General features: G+C 38.3%; 1 protein-coding gene across 8 annotated transcripts in view; it reads right to left on the reverse strand.

The window, feature by feature from the left end:
* Window positions 1-21,800, reverse strand: part of ARHGEF28 (Rho guanine nucleotide exchange factor 28) — a 327,107-nt gene that overhangs the window by 53,803 nt on the left and 251,504 nt on the right. For all 8 annotated transcript variants that reach the window (XR_012130564.1, XR_012130563.1, XM_073235080.1 and 5 more), the window contains 10 exons: window positions 20,684-20,739; window positions 19,648-19,696; window positions 17,805-17,949; window positions 17,597-17,724; window positions 16,270-16,410; window positions 12,385-12,632; window positions 5,788-5,910; window positions 4,514-4,631; window positions 2,931-3,185; window positions 1,311-1,387 (listed from right to left, as the gene is read on the reverse strand). Coding sequence is in view for 6 of the 8 variants with exons in the window: in XM_073235080.1 (XP_073091181.1) it covers window positions 1,311-1,387; window positions 2,931-3,185; window positions 4,514-4,631; window positions 5,788-5,910; window positions 12,385-12,632; window positions 16,270-16,410; window positions 17,597-17,724; window positions 17,805-17,949; window positions 19,648-19,696; window positions 20,684-20,739 (1,340 nt within the window). In the remaining 2 variants the exon portion in view is untranslated. The remainder of the gene's footprint in view (window positions 1-1,310; window positions 1,388-2,930; window positions 3,186-4,513; window positions 4,632-5,787; window positions 5,911-12,384; window positions 12,633-16,269; window positions 16,411-17,596; window positions 17,725-17,804; window positions 17,950-19,647; window positions 19,697-20,683; window positions 20,740-21,800) is intronic.

Genomic DNA, 21,800 nt, shown 5'->3' on the forward strand with positions numbered 1-21,800 from the left:
GCATGGTCTCACAGCATCCCACAGGACAAACAAAATGGTCCGCCCTCCCACATAGTTGCTCCGTGTTCTTTTGAGCATCCCACATAACAGCAGAGAGACGTTAGTGCACAAATCAGTAGGCTGTCAAGAAATCACAACACTTACAATCCAAATGGATTGCGGACATGGGGGCATGTTTAAGCATCTTTTTGTTTTCTGGAGTAACTTTGTGAAAGAACCTCTGACCTTATACAACTTGGCATCACTGTGCTGATAAGAGGCAATGTGCAGAGCAGGGTGAAGAAGCCTATTGGTCACCCTCACAAGCACAGATGGCAAGCCAGGCTCTGCTCCCTGCTTTCCTACTCAGAGTCCATCACTGGGCAGGCCTGCTTTTTTGTTTTCTCTGAATAGCGTAACAGAAACTTCATTAAGCTTTGAATTTGCCAAAACCAGATGGAATCAGTGATGTCTGCTAATGGTACGTGAGTATGCAATGCAACAGATGGTAAATACTAGCATTTTAAGGAGGCACCATTATAGTGTCCACGTTGTTACTGCACCTTGAGGTGCATGCCACCTTGGACTCTTGCCTCTGACAGGACCCGATGCTCCATGGTGCTGACAAAGAGTTAATTGATGACATCCTTCCTCTTTAAGTGAGTCATTTTGGACATTTTATAAATGTTATAAAATACTGGTTTTATTGTTAGTCTAAGTCTAACTCAGTGCCAGCAATGAGATTTTTATAACACACTACAAAATTAGTGTTATGTGAATAAACTTGGTAATCATAATCATTATGACAGAAGTAAGGAAGACTCTTCTTTAAACTTTAAATAACAGGATGGTGTTCTCTTGTTTGGCGGAAGGCACATGACAGATTTGAATGGGGTGAAGCAGCCCAGCTGGGAGAGAGCAAGGTGCCCAGTGACCTGTGGCTCCCAGCATGAACATCTGAATCGCTGGGAAGTTGGGAGGCTGAGAGGGGGATGCTAGAGGAAACATCAAGATAGCCAGATGGAAGAGGGCCACTTGGGGGACTCGGGGCATTGCCTGTTCACCAACCAGTACCAAACACCTCAATGTTTGCCCAACCGGTTAAATGGCTGAGCCAGCTGACTACCAGTCTTGGTTGTGATACAACACTTAACATGCTTGTTAACCCAATTAGATGCTTGTTAATGAACAGTGCAATCACTAATAATAATAAGAATATAAAAGGGGCATGCTCTTGCCAATGACCATTTAAATTCACTACAAATTTCTAACATTTTTCAAGGAGATGTGGGATCAAACCATTTATACGCATCACATGGCTATATACTTACAACTGCTGCAAAGATGTATTTCTGGTCCTTTTCTTGTAAAAAGAGCAGCACATCAGTTAGAAGTAGAGCTAGGATATCTTCAAAGAAAAAAAATCATTGATATTAATGAAGCAAATCATAGTTCAAATGCCTTATTAAATATTCTAATTTCATATTTGAAATTGAAATAATTTTTTTTTAAAAAAAGACTAAGATTTGTTCTATTGCGCTTTCATAAAAACATCTGAATTATATCCAAAGATGTATTTCATAGCTAACTCAGTAGACAAGCTGTGTAGATAAGCACACGTTTGTGCGTACACCTACAGGTACAGCTAAATCTCCAGCAAAATTTCATGTCGTGAGCTTTCAAAATGGAAGAAAAATAGCCAGTAGAAAAGAAGTTTCTAGTAGAATGGAGCATGCCCTTACCTTTAAGGGAAAAAAGTAATTAAAACAGAGGGCAGCTTCTACCTTGAATTATATATACAAATCTGTTTTCTTGCATCTAAACTGGAAAGTAATTTGAAATCCTATACTTATAAATTGTCCACGGGAACCCATCTTTACCATACCAATAAACATTCTAATACAAAGTTACCAAACCATTCATTCTATAAAATGGATCACCAGCAAGTGACTTGGAGCAACAGGATCTATGGATTGTGGTTAATATTTTAGTTGCAACATGGCAAGCTGCTGGTCAACAAATCCCATTTCAGTCACTAGTTGCAACCACCATTAAAACTTGAGAGTCCTCCAAAAGGTAATAAACTTTGAGTAATTAGTAACCTCTTCCTCTCACTGCTTGCTTAAGGAAGTTATTAAGTTATATTTTTAAAAAAAGAGAGCAAACCAGTGGTTCTTAGCCCTGGCTGCACACCAGACCCCCCTCCCCCCGCCCCCAGGAGCTTTTATGTACCCCTGTGCTTGGGCTTCATCCCAGACCAATAAAATCAGTATCTCTGGGAGGAGACTGGAGAATCAGTACATTTTTTTAAGATCCAGAGGCAATTCTAGAGTGTGGTCAGAGTAGAGAAAACCCGGATCAGGCAATGTCCTGGCTACATAATCAGTACTTCAGATCTGAATAAACTGTTTTAGACTTTAACCAGATTAATAGAATCAAGTCAATGCCCTTTAGCCAACAGTAGCACAGAGGAAGAGTTTACACCCACAGCAATGTGTATGTTATGGATGATCACTCAGTAATAAAGAGGGTGTTCAGAGTTCAATTCTCCCCCCAATGGTCTGACAGCCTTAGGCTGGGTCGGTGCACAAGTTCTGGGTGTATAGGTGTACCAGCTATACACCCCGCATTTGCTGGAATAATATTTCCATGCCAACAATTAACATAATTCCCTTTTCCTTTTATCCAAACATCACAAACTTGCTAGTTCATAACATGTTACACATATGGCAGCTTTTGCCTAGGGCAGCAAACTCCCACTAAAAATGAGTAGCACTGGCCACATCTGCCTGTTGAAGTTCACATCTCGATCCTACAGGAATCTGTCCATTGACCCAGGGTTCATGTGTGTGACTGCATCTCTGAACCAGTTTTCTTCTGAAAATCTATCCTCTGTTAAATGAATAACATACGAGAGAGAGGAAGAAATTGGTCTATTAGAGTTACAATACCTTTGAAACGACCCGTAGCAGTTTTCCAGTAAACAAGGCCATCATATAATAAAGTCCTTTCTTTACTGATCAGTGTCTGCTTCCTGAACACATGGCCATTTTTGAGCTTTGTATATGTTTTGTTTTCAATCTTACTCAGAATCGCAAGCCATTTTTGGTTTTTCTCATATTCACTGACTTTTAAATCTACTGCTGCAATCATGTCTTTAATTAAGCAAAGAGCTTTGCATAAGTCTTTGTGTTCTTCAGTCCTTTCTGTGCAGGAAAGAAAGAACATAGAATAAGCCAGAGTGCTAAGGAAGAAATTTGTTTCTTTAAATACAACTAAATATATTATACAAATAGCAAAAATTCCATAACAAAAATGTTGGGTTAAATTCAAGTATCAATTATCACTTTGCACTCCTTCTCCCAAAAGGAAGTGTTAAAATACTATAGGAGATTTACTTGTCAGATGTGCTTCAGTTGAAACTCCAGTGTCTGGTATGACCTTCCCCATCAAGCAGAGAATTTGTTACATACTAATTTAGGCCTTCTTTCCAGCTTCCCAGACACAGGTCGTCAAATAATCCCTACACCAACTTTCTTAGAACTTAACCAACCCATGGGTCCAAGTTGGGGTAGTTTCATAAAAGGGAGCTGCAGGGTGATTTGAATGGGCCTCAGTCTCACTGGCCTTCCTAGACCCCTCCCCTCCATAAAATATTCAAAATTATATTTCACAACTGCCTTAGCATAAGGGTGAATACATTAATATTTAAACATTTTTCAACCTAAAAAAGACAGGACCAAGGCACTTGCCTAGTGGGTAAGTTAGCCATGCCCAGGCCGAAAGAGCACATCATTATCGATTCCAGTTGTTATTTTTTAAAACACTGGACACCCGCTCTCATCTCTAAATTATCTTAAGAAAAAATTCTGGAAGAGGTTTTGGAACAGCCTCCTATAACTTCAGATGAAACTGAATTTAGCTCTTCATTCATTGCACTGATACATATTTATTGATTGATTGCCTGTTCTGTGTAGCCACTGCAGTAGGCACTGAAGATCCAGTTGTGAACAGCACAGACACAGGCGTCTGAGATTGCTCAAGGACCTTATAGTCCAGCCACATACATTGACAGCATCTTAAAGGATGCCAGAAGTCACTCCTTGGAATCTGATGAACTGACAGGGTTAAAAATAGCTCCTTCAGAAATCATTCTCAATCTAAAATTCTTTGCTTGAAAGAGCTGACATTTGTTGATAGGATCAATCTTACATGTTCATCAGACTGCCAGCAGGGAAGGCAACAGGAAGATGAGGAAGAAGAGATTTTCAGAAGATCTGGATGTAAGGAAATTGGAGAAGGGAAAGGCAAAGTATGAAGAAGTTTGCTTGGTTTGGGCTGCTTGGAGGAATTCAGACTATTTGCCAAGCTACATTATAAAAGAAAACTTCTCAAAATGGATCCAAATCCTATAGCTTTAACAGTTTTTCTATAGTGAAAAATCTTTCTGAATCAGAGGCCACAAGCATTTATAGCTGTTTACAACACCTTAGCTATGTTTAAAACTAATACAAGAGGCAAAGTCATCACTCACCCTTTGTGTACTGCAGTATCCTTTCCACCAAGACAGGGTACTTTGTAATGCGCTGAGTGACTAGCAGGATACATTCTGGAATTCCTCGGCGTCGAGCCAAAAGATTACTATTTCGGAGCTTAAGAAGAAAAAAAAACATGTATACACACACACACACAAACTGCCAGTATTTTCTTTTTAGGCTGAGTTTAATAAAACAAAGAATCTGTAACAAGTACACAAAGTTAATGTGCATGTTATTATAGAAACTATTCAGCTATAATAACATGCACATTAACTTTGTGTACTTTGTCATTAATTTCAATAACCCAACTCTCCAAGATTTCAAGTTGAAGTTACTCTGATATGCTTGTAGTAAAGTACCAAAGTGAGCAGGTTCCAATACTTATAAATGATAAGATTCATGAAGAGCAAAAGTTTTGAAAAACATGTAGAAATCAAAGTTAGATTTTGAATTTTGAGTTTGTAGTTAACTCAACAAGTCTACCTTTCCATTTGTGATTATTCATCACGGCAAGAAAAGGTCCCTCCAATCAGGACAACTTTTTTTTTCTAAAAATCTCAAAATATTCTTTAAGTTTTCAAGTTTTCAATACACACATACAAGAAACAAAGAAGGAGAATCTGGCAGCATTCTTAAAATGTTACATAAAAATTTAGAATTCTTCAAACTCTAATGGAAAATTTTTTCAACAAATAAATTGGACACCAAAAAAGTGGGTGATGAAATGGGGAGCATTCAAGTTTTTAAAAATTTCAAAGATATAACCCCCCTATAGAGTATATGAACCTTACACAGATCTTGATTTAGGCAATACAATTTTATGAGATAATTTAGAAAATTTGAAAATTTAAGTAGGCCATCATAATTTTTTAAAAGAAAAATTGCTTGGAGATACATATTATACATGAAAACGATATGATGTTAAAATTTTGCTTCAAATGAATCCAGTGGGAGTAGGGTAGAAGCCTTCTACTTTTACCACGGCTCTCTGATACATAACCTGTCAGGGCATGAAACAGCTTCCAGGCTATTACAAAGATACTCAGAAGCTTGGAAGACATAACTTCACACATTTAAGACACAAAAGGAAATGTTTTGGGAGAAGTATTTTACTAACAAAGATACTTTCCACCTTTGTCACAAACCTATTACACTTCCTTCTCCTTTCTTTGAAAAGCAGCCCTTAGGTGTGAAACTCGTTGAAATCATGTATGAAACAAGCATGAGTAAGTGTCGCTTACCAATTTGTAAAAGACTTTTAAATACTTGCCTTAATAAAATTCTGAAACTTTTTATTCTGCTGGAGTTCTTTAAAGAGGCTAACGGCTTCTTTGTGATGGCTACAGAATTCTCCATATATTTTTTTCATTTTATTTGCATTTTCTTCTGAAAACTGAGAGGAATACATTTTAATGACGGTTTACAAACTTAGTCAATTCTAAACACTGAAAAGAACATGCAATTTTCATATGTTTTCATACATTCTTTTTAAATAAAGAATAAACATCATAGAATTTCTTAACACAATCACTTCTTTTCCCCACTTTTTATTAGACTAAGAGAAAGTTGTCAAGAGGTAAGGGAAAGATCAACTGAATGTGATGACATGATGTTGAATTAATTTGATTATCAAAAAGCCAATTGAAAAACATATCTTCTATTCTTTAAGTCTTTGTGCAACTCTGTCATTTCAATTTGTAGTTCCACTACTTTAACAGATTGAAAATAAGGTTTGTGGTAACATGTGGAGGTCCGCAGGAAGGTCTGACCTCCTACAGTAGCTAACCGATCATGTCCATGGACTCAGTCCTCAGTTAGGCATGTGATGTTTGTTGTCAATGTGTCACAAATGGATCAAGAGGCAAGTCATCACAAGATAAAAGAGAAAGATGAATAACCAGAATGCCAATTGATTAACTGATAGAGAAAAGTAGAGATGTGGGCTGGATATTTCAATAAGCTTGACCTGTAGAAAATCTTTGTCTCTGGTCTTTTCACCTTTGCTTACAATTTTATCTATGCTTGAGCTCCCTAAGTCTGATGAGATGATCCCCAAATCACCTAAAATTACTCAAAAAAAAGAAAGAAAGAAAGAAAATCTTAAGTGCAAACCTAACAAAACACATAAACACATACAGGCCTTGGATGCTGAAAACTCCATAAGGCTGGTGAAAGAAATCAGAGAAGATGTGAATACACAGAGAGAGATGATTATAATTGGAAGATTCAACATAATAAACATATCAATTCTTCCAAATTGATATCAGAATTAATGCAATTCTTATCAAATCCTAGCAAGTTTTTTGTAGATATAGATAACATAATTATTCTAGAATTTATATGGAAGAAGAAGGAATTAGAATACCTAAGAACGATTTTGAAAAAGAAGAATAAAGTGGAAGGACTTGGTCTACCCAACTTCAAGATTACGTGGCTACAAAAATACCTAGGAATAAACCTAACCAAGGAAGTGAAAGATCTATACCCTGAAAACTACAAGACACTCTTATGAGAAATTAAAAAGGACACTAATAAATGGAAATGCATCCCATGCTCTTGGGTAGGAAGAATTAATATAGTCAAAATGGCCATCCTGCCTAAAGCAATCTACAGATAGAATGCAACCCTATCAAAATACCTACGCATTCTTCAATGAACTAGGGCAAATAGTTCTAAAATTCATATGGAAAGACAAAAGACCCCAAATAGCCAAAGCAATCCTGAGAAGGAAGAATAAAGCAGGGGGAATTATGCTCCCTGACTTTAAGCTCTACTACAAAGCCACAGTAATCAAGACAATTTGGTGCTGGCACAAGAACAGACCCACAGACCAGTGGAACAGATATAAACCCAAGCATATACGGTCAATTAATATACAAAAAAGGAGCCATGGATATACAATGGGGAAATCACAGCCTCTTCAACAGCTGGTGTTGGCAAAACTGGACAGCTACATGTAAGAGAATGAAACTGGATTATTGTCTAACCCCGTACACAAAAGTAAACTCAAAATGGATCAAAGACTTGAATGTAAGTCATGAAACCATAAAACTCTTAGAAGAAAACATAAGCAAAACTCTCTTGAACATAAACATGAGCAACTTCTTCATGAACATATCTCCACGGGCAGGGGAAACAAAATAAAAAATGAACAAGTGGGACTATATCAAACTAAAAGGCTTCTATACAGCAAAGGACACCATCAGTAGAACAAAAAGATATCCTACAGTATGGGAGAATATATTCATAAATGACATATCTGCTAAGGGGTTGACATCCAAAATATATAAAGAGCTCATGTGCCTCAACAAACAAAAAGCAAATAATTCAATTAAAGAATGGGCAGAGGATCTGAACAGACAGATCTCCAAAGAAGAAATTCAGATGGCCAACAGGCACATGAAAAGATGCTCCACATTGCTAATCATCAGAGAAATGCTAATTAAAACCACAATGAGGTATCACCTCACACCAGTTAGGATAGCCACCATCCAAAAGGCAAACAACAACAAATGCTGGTGAGGATGTGGAGAAAGGGGAACCCTCCTACACTGCTGATGGGAATGTAAACTAGTTCAACCATTGTGGAAAGCAGTATGAAGGTTCCTCAAAAAACTCAAAATAGAAATACCATTTGACCCAGGAATTCCACTCCTAGAAATTTACCCTAAGAATGCAGCAGCCCAATTTGAAAAAGACATATGCACCCCTATGTTTATTGCAGCACTACTTACAATAGCCAAGAAATGGAAGCAACTTAAGTGTCCATCAGTAGATGAATGGATAAAGAAAATGTGGTATATATACACAATGGAATATTATTCAGCCATACAAAGAAAAAAAATCCTACCATTTGCAACAACATGGATGGAGCTAGAGGGTATTACGCTCAGAGAAATAAGCCAGGCAGAGAAAGACAAGTGCCAAATGATTTCACTCACCTGTGGAGTATAAGAACAAAGCAAAAACTGAAGGAACAAAACAGCAGCAGACTCACAGAACCCAAGAATGGACTAACAGTTACCAAAGGGAAAGGGACTGGGGAGGATGGGTGGGTAGGGAGGGCTAAGGGGAATAAGGGACATTATTATTAGGACACACAATGTAGCAGGGGACACGGGGAAGGCAGTATAGCACAGAGAAGATAAGTAGTGACTCTATAGTATCTTACTATGCTGATGGACAGTGGCTATAATGGGGTATGTGAGGGGGACTTGATAATGGGAGGAATCTAGTAACCACAGTGTTGCTCATATAATTGTATATTAATGATACCAAAATTTAAAAAAAAGATTATACATGGTACAATAATTAAGACTGTGTTGAAGGACAATACCCAATGGATTTTTGACAGAAGATCAGAAGCAGTTCAGTGGAGGATGATTTTTCAATAAATGGCATGGAGCAAATGGACATACAGAGACCAATTTAAAAAAAAAAGGAACCTCAACCTAAGTCTCCTATCTTATATAAAAATTAACTCAAAATGGATCATAGACTTAAATTTAAGACCTAAAACTATAACTTTTAGAAAAAAAATATAGAAAATCCTTAAGAAATCCAGTGAGACAGAGTTCTTAGACTTGAAACCAAAAGCTTGATCCTTAAAAGGAAAAACTGAAATGTCAGACTTCATCAAAATTAGAGAATGATAAAACAAGTTACAGACTTAAGAAAGTATTTGCAAACAACATATCTGACAATGGACTGGTATCTAGAATAAATAAAAAATGTCAGTAGTCTACAGTAAGAAAATAAACAATCCAATTAGAAAATAAACAAAAGGCATGAACAGACATTTCACCGAAGAGGACATACAGATATCAAGTAAGTCCATGAAAAGATGTTCATCATCATAATCCATTAGGGAATTGTAATTTAAACTGCAGTGAGATTTCACTACATACCTCTCAGTAGCTAAAATAAAAAAGTAATGAGACTGAATCCTGGTGAGGATGTGGAGAAAACCAGATTACTTATACATTGTTGATGGGAATATAAAATGGTACAGCCACTCTTTTACAGAGTGGCTGTACAGCAATCTTTTACAAAATTGAGTATGTAACTCCATACAATCCAGAAACTGGACCTCCAGGCATTTATTCCAGAGGAATGAAAAACTTACATTTGCATGAAAATCTATGCATGTTTAAAGATAAAGAAGTTTTATTTGTAATACCCAAAAACCAGAAACAACCTGATGACCTACAGGTGAATGACTGAATAAGCTGGTACGTCATACCCTGGACTACTACTTAACAATAAAAAGGAGTGAACTATTTATTGTTAGACACAACCACCTAGATGATTCTTGAGAGAATTATGCTGAGTGAAAGAAAGCCAGTCCAAAAGAGATTATATACTGTGTGTGTAATCAATGTAACATGTATGTAATTTATATAACATTACAAAATGACAAGATTATAGAAATAGAGAATAATCCAGCAGTTGCCAGCAATTGGGGAGGGAAGTAGGTGTGGCTACAAACTAGTCAGATGAGGAATCCCTGTGCTGATGGAGACGTTCTGTAGCTTGACTGCATCACTATTGGTGTCCTAGTCATGATACTATATTACAGTTTTGCAAGCTGTTACCAAGGGTGTGGGGATAATTTAAAAAACAAGTAAATTTAAAATGCCAAATCCCAGGTCCCACTCCAATCCCATCAAAACAAAACCACTGGTATGCTGGAACATAGGATTCCTCATTTTTAACAAACTTCAGGAAATTCTTATGCACTGGGGTGAAAAACTGCTTGATACCAACTACATTCCTCACATTCCCAATTTATCACCAATAGGGAAGCTTCCATTGACTAAATTACCATCATATTCCAACCCAGAGTGTGGGATTTCCCCCAATTCTTATCTCATGCACCCTTAAACAGCTTGTTCTGCCTTTGTTCCATACTCACATCCACTGTCTAAGGATTTTGCTAATTTATTCCTCAGGAGACAATTTTATTTACATGGAATGGGGAGGGGATGATACCTTGCCATACCCACTATGCATGGCCAAGAACAGAAACACAAAAGCAGATTTAAATCCTTTTCCCTGACTCCAGGCACCTTTGCCCAAAGGAGTGGTGTGTGCATCATCCCAAAGCAGTGCTCCAGGCTCACCCTGGGTGACACAACTTCCCAAACCGTGCTTCAGATGGAAGCCTTGCTTTTACCCACAGAAATTTAACAAAAATACAACTGGTGGATATGTGAAATTTTTGCTAGCAACTTAAGCACAAAATGTTTTAAAAGATTATAATTAAGACACAGTTAAGTCATGATTATTTGTATCAAGAAAAGGGATATAAATCATTTCAAATAACAAAATAACCAACTTGCACTTCATTTTTCAATCCACTCAGATTCTAATTCACTTACACACATTCAGACACTTTTATTCAAACTATCCTGCAAAATATGACCCTTAACCTGGCACTATAAGTTTCACATGAATTATGATGACAGAACAGGTCTAGGACTTAAAAAATAAACCGCAAAGCTGATGACTCTTTGACTGAAAATTTATGTGGATTTTTATTATTAGACATGTGGAAGTAGTATTAGGCAATTAAGTGGGATTTTTCAGTTTGCTTTTGTGCATTGAAAATGTTTCTATTTAAGTATACTTGGTATCAATGAAATGGCCAATTTTAAGCACACAGATCAACAGCTAAACTCCACTGCTGTGTGTGAGAGGGTGAAACTAAGTCGGAATTAATACTTTGGAGATGATGACATTTTGGCATCTACATAGAGAAAGCCAAGCTAAGGTAATTAAGGGGGAACCTCAACGCCTTCCCCAAGTGTTGTAAGGGACTGCAAAAGATGGCATTCAAGGGAATTCCTGATTTTTTTCCTAACTGACCCACTTATTCAATAAGTATTTATAGTACCAAGCAGTTCTAGGTGCTGAAATACAGGAATAATCAAAATAAACAAGAATCTCTGTCTCACTGGGACTTAGAGGCTAGTGATAATAAAAACCTTCCCTAGAATGTCACTATGGATGCCTCAAGATACATTCTTAACTCATTGTTGCAAGATCATATTTTGATGCAAATCCCAGGAATGTCACTTAAGAGATGTGTGAAACTGAGAAAGTCATTAACTTCTCCATGCCTCAGTTTTTCTATTTGTACGATAGAGAAAACGTCTCCCTCACAGCGTGTGAATGTAAAATGAAGTAATATACACGAAAGTACCCTAAAAGTGCCTGACCCACTATGGTTGCTGAATACATGTGACTAACTTCTCCATGAATATGTGTCCATGGAAAGCCTCTTTTGGAAAGCTCAAGGCGGCCACTACGAATTATCAAAGGTAAGTTCTGGTTTAGCTTTTAATTAGGAGAGTAGCACAGCCCATTATCAAGATGCTTCAAACACCCCAAGCACCCAAAATGTGTCTATTTTTATAGTGGGATTTGCTTGTCTTGTCCCCTAGACATGAACTTCAGGGCTTTAATGACAATAAATCTGTCTCACTCCTAAGATACGGCAGCATTTGTCTTGGTGATATTGGTATGACTGTCATGGGCCCACTGTGGGCTACATCACTAGAGAGCCCATCACATCAAGAAGTCTGGGTAGCATTTTCCTAAGGGATTTATGGCTGTGCTGCCAGGTGGTGGCAGTGACAGAGTCAGGGATAATCCCACCAAGTCCTGTGACACACCAAGAGTCAGTCACTCCTGTTAAAACCTCTCAGGCACCAGTCACACAAACCAGTATCAAGTAAAAGAAAATCAAACAACCCATCTGCCAATAGTGATAATGAAATCAGTTCCAGCTCTTCCTAGACTTTGAACACTGTAAAGTCTACAGGCCATCAGGTTTTTGAGGGCAGAGACTTTAAACCTTTCTTACCTGTTGTACAAGAATATCTCCAATGCTGTTAATGATAAAATTCCTGTCATCTCCAGCACACGATTCCTGCCTTCGCTCCTTCATACTATAAAAGAAATGCCTATGGATTTCAAGTAACTCATCTAGGCAGGGGAAGATTTTGTCCACGGTGCCATGATCAAGCTGCAGCTCCTCCTTCATCCCTTTCCTGAAGACCTCGGACATGATGAACAGGGTCTGGATGTGGTGCATCTCTGTCTGCATTAGCTCTGAAACATATGGGCAGAAACCAGCATTAAAAAAACAGGTATCCCTGTTGACCTAAATTAGTTGCTAAACCCACCACATTTTACAAATTCAAAAAGAGGGAATGTTTAGATAAAACAATATTCTTCCACTATAAAAGTCAGCGTTGATTAAACATTTAATATAAGCTTGAAATATTAAACTATTTTCTTGTTTCCTTTTTTCTTATTTATATTTGAAGAGGATATGTATAAGCCCAATACGTAAGAATCCAAAGTATCTGAAACTCTCATAACTAGCTAGGTACCTTTAGTTAGGAAACAGGCCTTATTTGCCCCTGAATGCTCTATAACATAGAACGTAGCTTGCCAATTTTCTTTCTTTTTAGTTTTTGCATTGAGTAGGAGCACAATTAGTTTGGTGCATTAGATTGAATTACATAGAATAAAATTCCTTATGCAGGCAACAGTAGGTCCTTCTATTGCTGGATCTGCCTCGAAAATTCTTTCTCCAAGAGGACAATAATGTGTTATGATCAAGGCTCATCAAGGAAAAAAAAAGACAAACCAAAGAATGGGAGAAAATACAATTCTACAAGGCCTCCGTACTTGCTGTTCCTACTACCTGAAATGCTCTTTCCCTCAAAATCCATCTAACTCCTTCCCAAAGTCTTCCAGGTCTCATCAATTACTTTTTCTCATAAGTCTTCCCTGAATACCATATCTGCAATTTAATACCCCTTGTCCCAATGTTGGATATAGCCTACTACTCTATTTTACTTCTTAGCACCTATCACTACCTACAGCCTATTATCTACTTTACTTCTTTTTTACACTACACTGTAGGTTGTATATTCTCTGACTCCCCACAAGAAAGTAAGTCCATGAGAGCAGAGAATATGCACATTTTGTTTGGTGTTATTTCTCTAGTTTTTAGATATATACCTGGCAAATAACGGTGCTAATATTTGTTGAGTGGTATACATTATTTATTTCTCACAAACAAAAAATAGGTCATATTATCTATACTTTTAGCTGAATAAACTGAGTGCCTAAAGGTAGGAAATAACTTGCTCCATACCTCAGGGCAAGTAATAGGCTTCTTCTTAGAGAAGAAAAGCTGAAGAAGCACAGGGGGGCCAGCTAGATGATAATAGCTAAATGCTATCACAGAGAGATCTGACCTGTTACGTGGGTAACCAAGGAGTCAGGTGGAATCAATGGATAGAAATAGGGGAGAAAAATTTCTTAGCAGAGATTAATAGAATTAAAACTCAATATCTATGGAAAGAGAGCATTCTAGAAAATGTAGATGTTCAAGAAAAATTGTATGATCAGGTTGCAGGGCTATGGCAACAATGATTAAAGTACTATAACGAACATGGAATTTTATATTTTTCAAAGACCTTGCATGATTTTCAAACAGAAATGTTTAATAAAGTGTGGCTGCCAAGGACACCAATTATTAAACTTTTATGGAAAAAGAAATGCTGGGATTTCCAGTAAAAGGAATGACAAATAAGGGAAAAAAATAGAAAAACATCTGATAAAGAACTTGCATCCAGAATATATAAAGGACTCTTACCCACTTCACAATAGGCAAAATACCTGAATAGTTGTTTCTCCAGAGAGATACACAAATAGCCATTCGGCACATAAAAGGATGTTCAATATCAATAGCCATCAGTGAAATGAAAATAAAATCCAAAGTGAGACACCACTTCATACACACTAGAATATTTGTAATAAAAAGGATGGGCAATAAAGAGGTGTTGGTAAAGATGTGGAGAAATAGAAGCCCTCATACACTGCTGATGGAAATATAACAGCTGGCAGTTCTTCAAAAGGTTAAACACAAAATTACCATGTGACCCAAAAAGTGGAAACCCAAAATGACCATTAACCGATCATTAGATGAACAAAATGTGGTGTATTTATAAAGAAATATGATACAGCCATAAAAAGGAATGGAGTACTGACATCCAACATGGCTGAACTTTGACAACAATAAGCCAGTCACAAGACACCACATATTGTACAATCCCACTTATGCAAAATATCCAGACTAGGCAAATCTAGGGAGACAGAAATTAGATTAGTGGTGCAAGGAGCTGATGGAAAGGGACCTGGGGAGTGACGCTACTGGGTACAGTGTTTCTTTTCGGACTGACGAAAATGTTCTGGAATTAGATGGTGGTTGATGATGCTACAACTTTGTAAATATACTAAACACCACTAGACTGTGCACTGCCAAGGGGGAGTTTTAAGATAAATGAATTACATATCAATTTTTAAAATGCCCCATGAGAGGAAATAATGATTCACAATTTATGGGAGCACCAGAAGTACAAGCTCTAGACTAATGAGTATTTCCAGACTCACATGTTCAGAGAAATAATCTAAAATAGCAGTCATGAGGGATAAACAAATCTAAATATAGCTTTATTTTATCATAAAACTAAAATATCTTTAATTGGGCCAGGCCCACTAACTTCAAATTATTATTTCCTATCATGTTTTTTAGCACCTACTCTGTACTAAGCACCTATTTATATCATTTCTTTTAATCCTTTAATCCACTTATCCATTATGACCCAAAAAATAGGAATGATTTTCCTCATCCTTAAAGAGAGACAATGACGATGATAAAGGATTTTCCCCTCACTACAAGCCTTTCTGAAACTAAAGGTCATGTTATGAATTATACAACATAATTCATCCCAAAGGATTAGGTTATTTTTAACATATGAAATTACAAGGTAAATAAAGAATAATTACAGCATAATGTAAATTACATGAGAAATATTAAAGGGGGCAGCATCTTCCTTTCCAAAACAACTCCTGCCTATACAGCCCTGGACAGATTACAAAACATGCTCACATATCATCTCATCTGACCTGCAGAACCACCACCTGGCACAAGTGAGAAGGGGTCCCTTATTGCCACTGGGCTTTTACACCTATACTTACATACACAGGACTAGTGAAATTATAAGCTAGACTCATCTTTAAAGTCGGGCAAATTCTTGGAATCACACTGTAACATCTACTTTGTACTTGAACATTTTTTAAACTTCATTTTTTTCCTAACTAGTCTATAATTTTATTCCCTAATTCAGATTGCCTGCTCCCCAAAACAGTATCAAATCATAAACTCCCACCAGAGTTAAAACCCATCCTTAGGACTGCAGCATGCAGTTGACATTGCTCTGATCTTTGCAAGGGTTGCCAGTCCCATTGCAGTCTATACGAATGGCACTCCCTGTATGTGCAACAAATGACAGGGCCATATATGCAGCAGCAATGTTCACCCTATATCAACATATGTGACAGTTTACTGTGAGTCTTACAATAAAAGAATATAGGCCATGCCTAAGTAAACTTGAAAAGGGTATGTGAAATAAAATTTGCTTTATCCCAGGTACCTCTAATGTCTCACTTAAGGCTCACAACATTTTAAATCCAAATATCATTATCCCTATTTTAGAGATGTAGAGACTGAAGTCCAGGTGATAATAAGTTCAGTCTCAATAATTTGTCTGAGATCAAGTAACTAGAAAATGGTAGAACTGGGTATGAAGGCTTCAGTAAGGCTTCACATTCCATGCCGTTTGCTCTGCATCCCCTGCTTCAGCCTAAAGAGCGTATCTGAAATGCTTACCAAAAATGACATCCTGTCTTTTGATGACATTCTTCTCCTGCCTGTTACAAAACGAGGGGTCCACTACAAGACTCCAGGACTCAGCTTCCAACCCCTGGGCGTCGCTGCTGAGGTCACTCCACAGAGATGAATCCACCACGTCTGATGTGTTTAAAAGATTAGAATCAGAGTAACACACATAACCCAGGCGGGCCTTCACAAGTACCCCGTTTATGGATCCATCACACCAGTGAACCTGCTATGAATACACAAATGACTGAGCCAATTATTGTTAGTGTGGAGCTGAAACATCTGCCAAGCACACTGGCAAAATGATCCAAATCCAGACGGCTCTCAGGAAAGCCAAGGAGAACCAGATATTAAAACAGTGATTGTGGATATGCAAGAAAAAAAAAAACATTTGAAGATGCTTTTGTTTTGGCTTGCTCTATATTAGTTTATTTTTGGTAACCTTCAGAGTCCATAATGTGCTTACAAAATCTAGAACAAACCAATTTCTTTTGCACTGTTTAGTGAAATCTGAATTTTGCACTTGTCCATTTAATCTGCTTGCTGTTTGACTTGCTGTCCTTACATGAAACTGGGTGTAAGGCTTGAGTCACACGTATATATAGATTTTTCTGACAGAATTTGACAACACACACACACACACACACACACACCCCACCCCCTTCAGGACAACAAAATCCTATGTCCAAACAGCACTCTGGAAAGCAATTCCAACTCAAAGCAGTGCAGATGAAATAACAATGAATTTAAAGGCTTACATTTAAAATAAAAGAAATATTCCTGGGGCAGAGTCCACTCCTTTCTCTTGTCATTTGACTCTCCTTCATTCATCCTTGATTTACTGATACAGTTTTGGTACAAAAAGCAATTCCCCAAGTTAAATCCTATCTTAAAGTATCTGTTTTCTAAAAAAGTGTTTTTATGCCCCTACAAGTAGGAGGCACTAGATGGGGATAAATCTCACAGATTTGGGAAGTTCAGTATAATGAACTGAAGTGTATATATTTTAATGTACGATTCTATTCCGATTCATCACTTTTTTAAGCATAACAACACATAATATACTTTATTCTTTTCCTTTTGTTCATGACATCTACCCATTAAAAAGAATGTCATATTTCCTTGGTCCCTGTCTGGGAATCTCCTCTGGGGATAATTTTTCATTCTTATCATCAGAAGAACCTATACCAAAGAGACACCAAGAAACAAAATTCAAGAAGAACACAGAGTATGTCTCAATCTCACATCCCTCAGGAGACATTCCTGTGGGCAAATGCTCACAGGAACACAAGCAAATGCAGCCAGGTCTTCTCCTCACCTTCCATTAAGAAAGACTCCGTGGAGGGAGAAGACCCCATGGACTGTAGCAGTTCATCAGAGTGAGACCGGCTTCTCCAGTTGTTCCCGTCACTTTCGAACTCCAAGGATGTCCCTGACCTCCTGAAGCTGGACAGAGGGAGGCAGAGAGAAGAGTTAACCCTCATGACAGCTCTGAGACATTCGGGTGTAACCACACAGAGCCTTACCTTTCCAACGTGGTGCCTGGAACGCTTCTGGACAATGGATGGACCTGCCCTGCAGTTTCTTTCCTCCCAGTTGGCAGTCCAATAGGCATGGAGGAGGAAGGGTGCAAGGAGAGCCCGGGCTGTGGGGCGTCTCTAAATGAAGAATCTGGAAATCAGAATGGATGCTTCAGGTGGTTTTCACAGAGGGCAGTAATTACAAATAAAGACAGTCACTTCAAGGAAAAAGCTAAGCCCTGGAATGGCTGCTTCTTGAGACTAGTCTCCCTGCCACATCCCAACACCTGCTTCAAATGTCCCTTCCACTTCACACACCCTGATATCCATCGGGCAGGTCTGCTTTAGCACATCCCCTTGGAGACTGTGGGTGACTGGGATTGCACAAACAAGAAAATGGAATTGGGAAACACTGAGACAGCTTTCCATAAACCACTGCTTGTGCATCCATAGATGCAAGGTGTTATTAGCACTACTACCAGAATGCATATTGTGTGTATAAACAAGCATATGTACACAAACACAGAGAATGTCAATAGATTGGAATGATGCTGGGGAGTTTGTTCTTTACGGTATAAGATTTTCAGACAAATGAAGCCCATGAGCCAAACTGAGGTATTCTCTCTCACATACTGAAAACTAAATGGTACTTCAATACCTTTCTGGTGCATTCTAAATTGTTATGGGCATATATACACTTACATTTGATGTGTGCTATCTCCGAGAACATTTCAGTCCTATAATATCATAGCTGTAGCATACACCTCCTCAAACAAAAGGCGGAAAGTACTTACATGGAATCTCAGGATATTATGAAGGAGTTTACACATGTATGATTTAATTTGATTCTCATGACTTTCAAGTAAAAAGAAGAAATGTATGGTATTCTGTTAATTCTAAGACACTTTTGTTTTCATGCTTACATTATGAAATTGAGAAGTACCTTACAACTGAAGCCAAAGGGATTTCCAGTAAATGCTGTCACAGTTGTTAGTGCCCATACTAGCTTAACCTCATGTAACCTTGTGTAACATCACACCCAATCGCATGTCAGCATGAATCTGCATACCTCATTATCCCCTGGTTTAAGTGGTTTTTAAAACACTGGTCACACTTTGTTACAGCACTGAAATGAAAAGTGACCACAAATGAAAAATGCCTGCCACATAGCAAGCAATGCAGTATTTGAGGCAGAAGAACTTGCATAGTCTCTCACAACAAATGAAAGTATTTTCAAACTTAGGAAATGATGGTCCCTAGTTTTGGCATGCAATGTAAAGAACTGTCAGAGGCTGCCACTTACTTTCAAGAAAAACTGTTTAAATTTCAGCAATACATACTTTAAGAAAAAACAGAACCACCAAGTTTAATGATATGCAAACAAAACTCCTGTGTGCCTTGAAATTTTGCTACCATCCTAAAGGAGCTGATGCAATCACAGCCTCAAGCACAGCTAATAAAAAGCACCTGGTTCCTGTGATAATGGACAACAGGGACTGTAAACTCCAAGCCCGAAGATTTTTCCACTAACTTTGTGATTCTTAAGAAGCACCTGATGCACATTTGTATAGATAAATATGTGCTACTGCTAGGAAAACATAAAATTATGGACATGAAATGCAGTGTTTCTCTTTTCCCCAAAAGGTTATCATTAAATCAAAAGCACATATTACACTAGATCACATCCTAGAATTGAGGTAATACAGCAACACTTCCTCTATACAATCCTCCCTAATATACAAGATCATATAGTGCATATAGCACCAAGGCTGTTAGGTTGCCATGGGAGTTTATACCACTCTGGATCTCCATAACTACAAATTATACCAACATTTTCCACATCACTTACTTCCAAGGACAGTCTGTGGTTTGTTCTTGTTGTATTTCTCTTGGAATTTCTGGTAAAGAACATTAGAAACACATAAAATAAGATGAAAGTTTCACTAGACTACAGAAATGCCCGCAGAACAGCACCCTCATCTTTATCATTTTCATTACTCATGTCAAACAAAGAGGAATTCAAAGCAAAGGACATTAAATGACATGAAGAGAAAAATGTTAACAATAATGAGACATGCAGGTTGCAATGAAGGTGTGCCCCATGGGGCATATGTCAGAAACAGGCTGAAAGGGTTTCAGGGTGGGACTGTCTTCCTCCTGCTTGTTTTCCTACTCCCAGTCAGTCCTCCTGCCTATGGGACAGAATGACACTGAGCATGGGAACATCACCCTCAACTCTGCCCCAGACACCCCTGTGTTTCAATCAATACAGAGGCTAGTGACTCCGAGTTCCCTCTGCAGGGCTGTCATGCCCACTCACCTGCATTTCTGACATGACTTTAGGAAAGAAAGGAATAGGATGAGAGATGCTCTCATCCACTCCAGCCCACCTCCAGAACTCGGACACATCTCTCTGATCCAGTGGGCCTCAGGATGCAGCCCTAGCCAGAAGCACCACCTGGGGATGTGCTGGAAATGCAAATTCTCAGGCCCCTCCCAGATCTACTGGATCAGAAACTCAGGGATCAGGGCCTGGAAATCTGTTGTTAACAAGTCCTGCAGGTGGTGATGTGTTTACAAATTACTCCTTTAGACTTCATTTACATATGCTTGAGGTTTGCACCAGTAAACCCAGCAGGTCCCAGAGGAAAGCTTAACAGAGCCATACTCCATAACATATAGATGGCCACACTCAAGTTCTCCCTCTATTTCTCAGTGTATAGTTAAGGCAGTAATTATACACTTGGAACATGTGTTATTTTATCATTACACTGATCACTTTAGAAATAAATCTATACAATAAGAGAGTAAAAACCTAAATAGATAATATGATGCAACCAAACTTGATAGACACATACAACACAAAAGGCTGAGCAAGTGATTACCTTGGTACATGGAGGTGCAGCATCTTTACAACCCTTATGCACATTCGCACTGCAGTCTGAAACAAAGGGAAAAGATAGAAAGGCGCCCATCTTATTTACATTAACCTGAAACAAATAAGCCTATATTATACTTTCACTGGTCATTAGAAAAATGGCACATAAACATTAAAAATACTTAGAAAATTTAAGAAAAAATACTTAAATTACATGTAGCCCCACCATTCAAGCAAGAACATGTTGTTAATATTTTAATTTCTTTGAGATATTTTCCCACTTCTGCATAGGGTCTTACCCATTATGAAACCTGGAATTATATGACATACATTTGTGTGTCACCTGAGAACTCATTTACTACTATGTGCCTTATCTGTAAGGGATTTCTGACATCGCTTGGTAGCAGCTGCCCATTCCCATGCCAAGTAAAATGCCTATGAAGCGGGAAAGAAAGGAAAACTTACAACATGGGGCAAAAAGATGTCCTGTCAGGCACCAACAGGAATTCCTCCTTACTAGAGGTCACCCAGTTAAAAGTTGGTGGCTTCACTTTGCTTTACTTCATCGGACAATGTGGCCTCCTCTCCCTAAAAGCAGGTAACAGTTTGCCTGCCCCTTTCTGTCCACTGGCTCAGTAGCCCTGTGTGGGGACCCTCTCTGCCAGGTGGCTGTCTTGTGCCTCCTCTCCCCAATTGACTCCACACCAGCCCCACACACTGTGTGTGGACAGAGGAGCCTGTGGCTTATCAGAAACCTCCTAAGAAAGGATCATTCCTCAGAGGTAAAAGGTCCCACCCAGGTCAAAGCCACATAGGAAAAGTGCCCATAACCTGCTGAGAACAGAGCAAGAAACTGAGCCAAACAATGGCCCTCCAGCTTCAAGGGCTGCAGAGAAATTGCAGCTAACTCAATGGCCAATGGGCAGAGCCCAGGCTGATCTACATCCTGCCCCTGCTGGCAAACGGAAATCCGACAGCTCTCTCCACACTCCAGGACAAGTGAATAAAAGCAAAAGGTAAAAAGTAGACAGTATGAGATACCACAAAGTTATACTGAAAATGCACAGAAAGAACAAGTCACAGAATTATTAAATCCAGAAACAAAGGAGAAAAATTTAGATATC

This window comes from Manis javanica, chromosome 1 (genome assembly GCF_040802235.1).
Source record: "Manis javanica isolate MJ-LG chromosome 1, MJ_LKY, whole genome shotgun sequence".
NCBI classification, from domain to species: domain Eukaryota; kingdom Metazoa; phylum Chordata; class Mammalia; order Pholidota; family Manidae; genus Manis; species Manis javanica.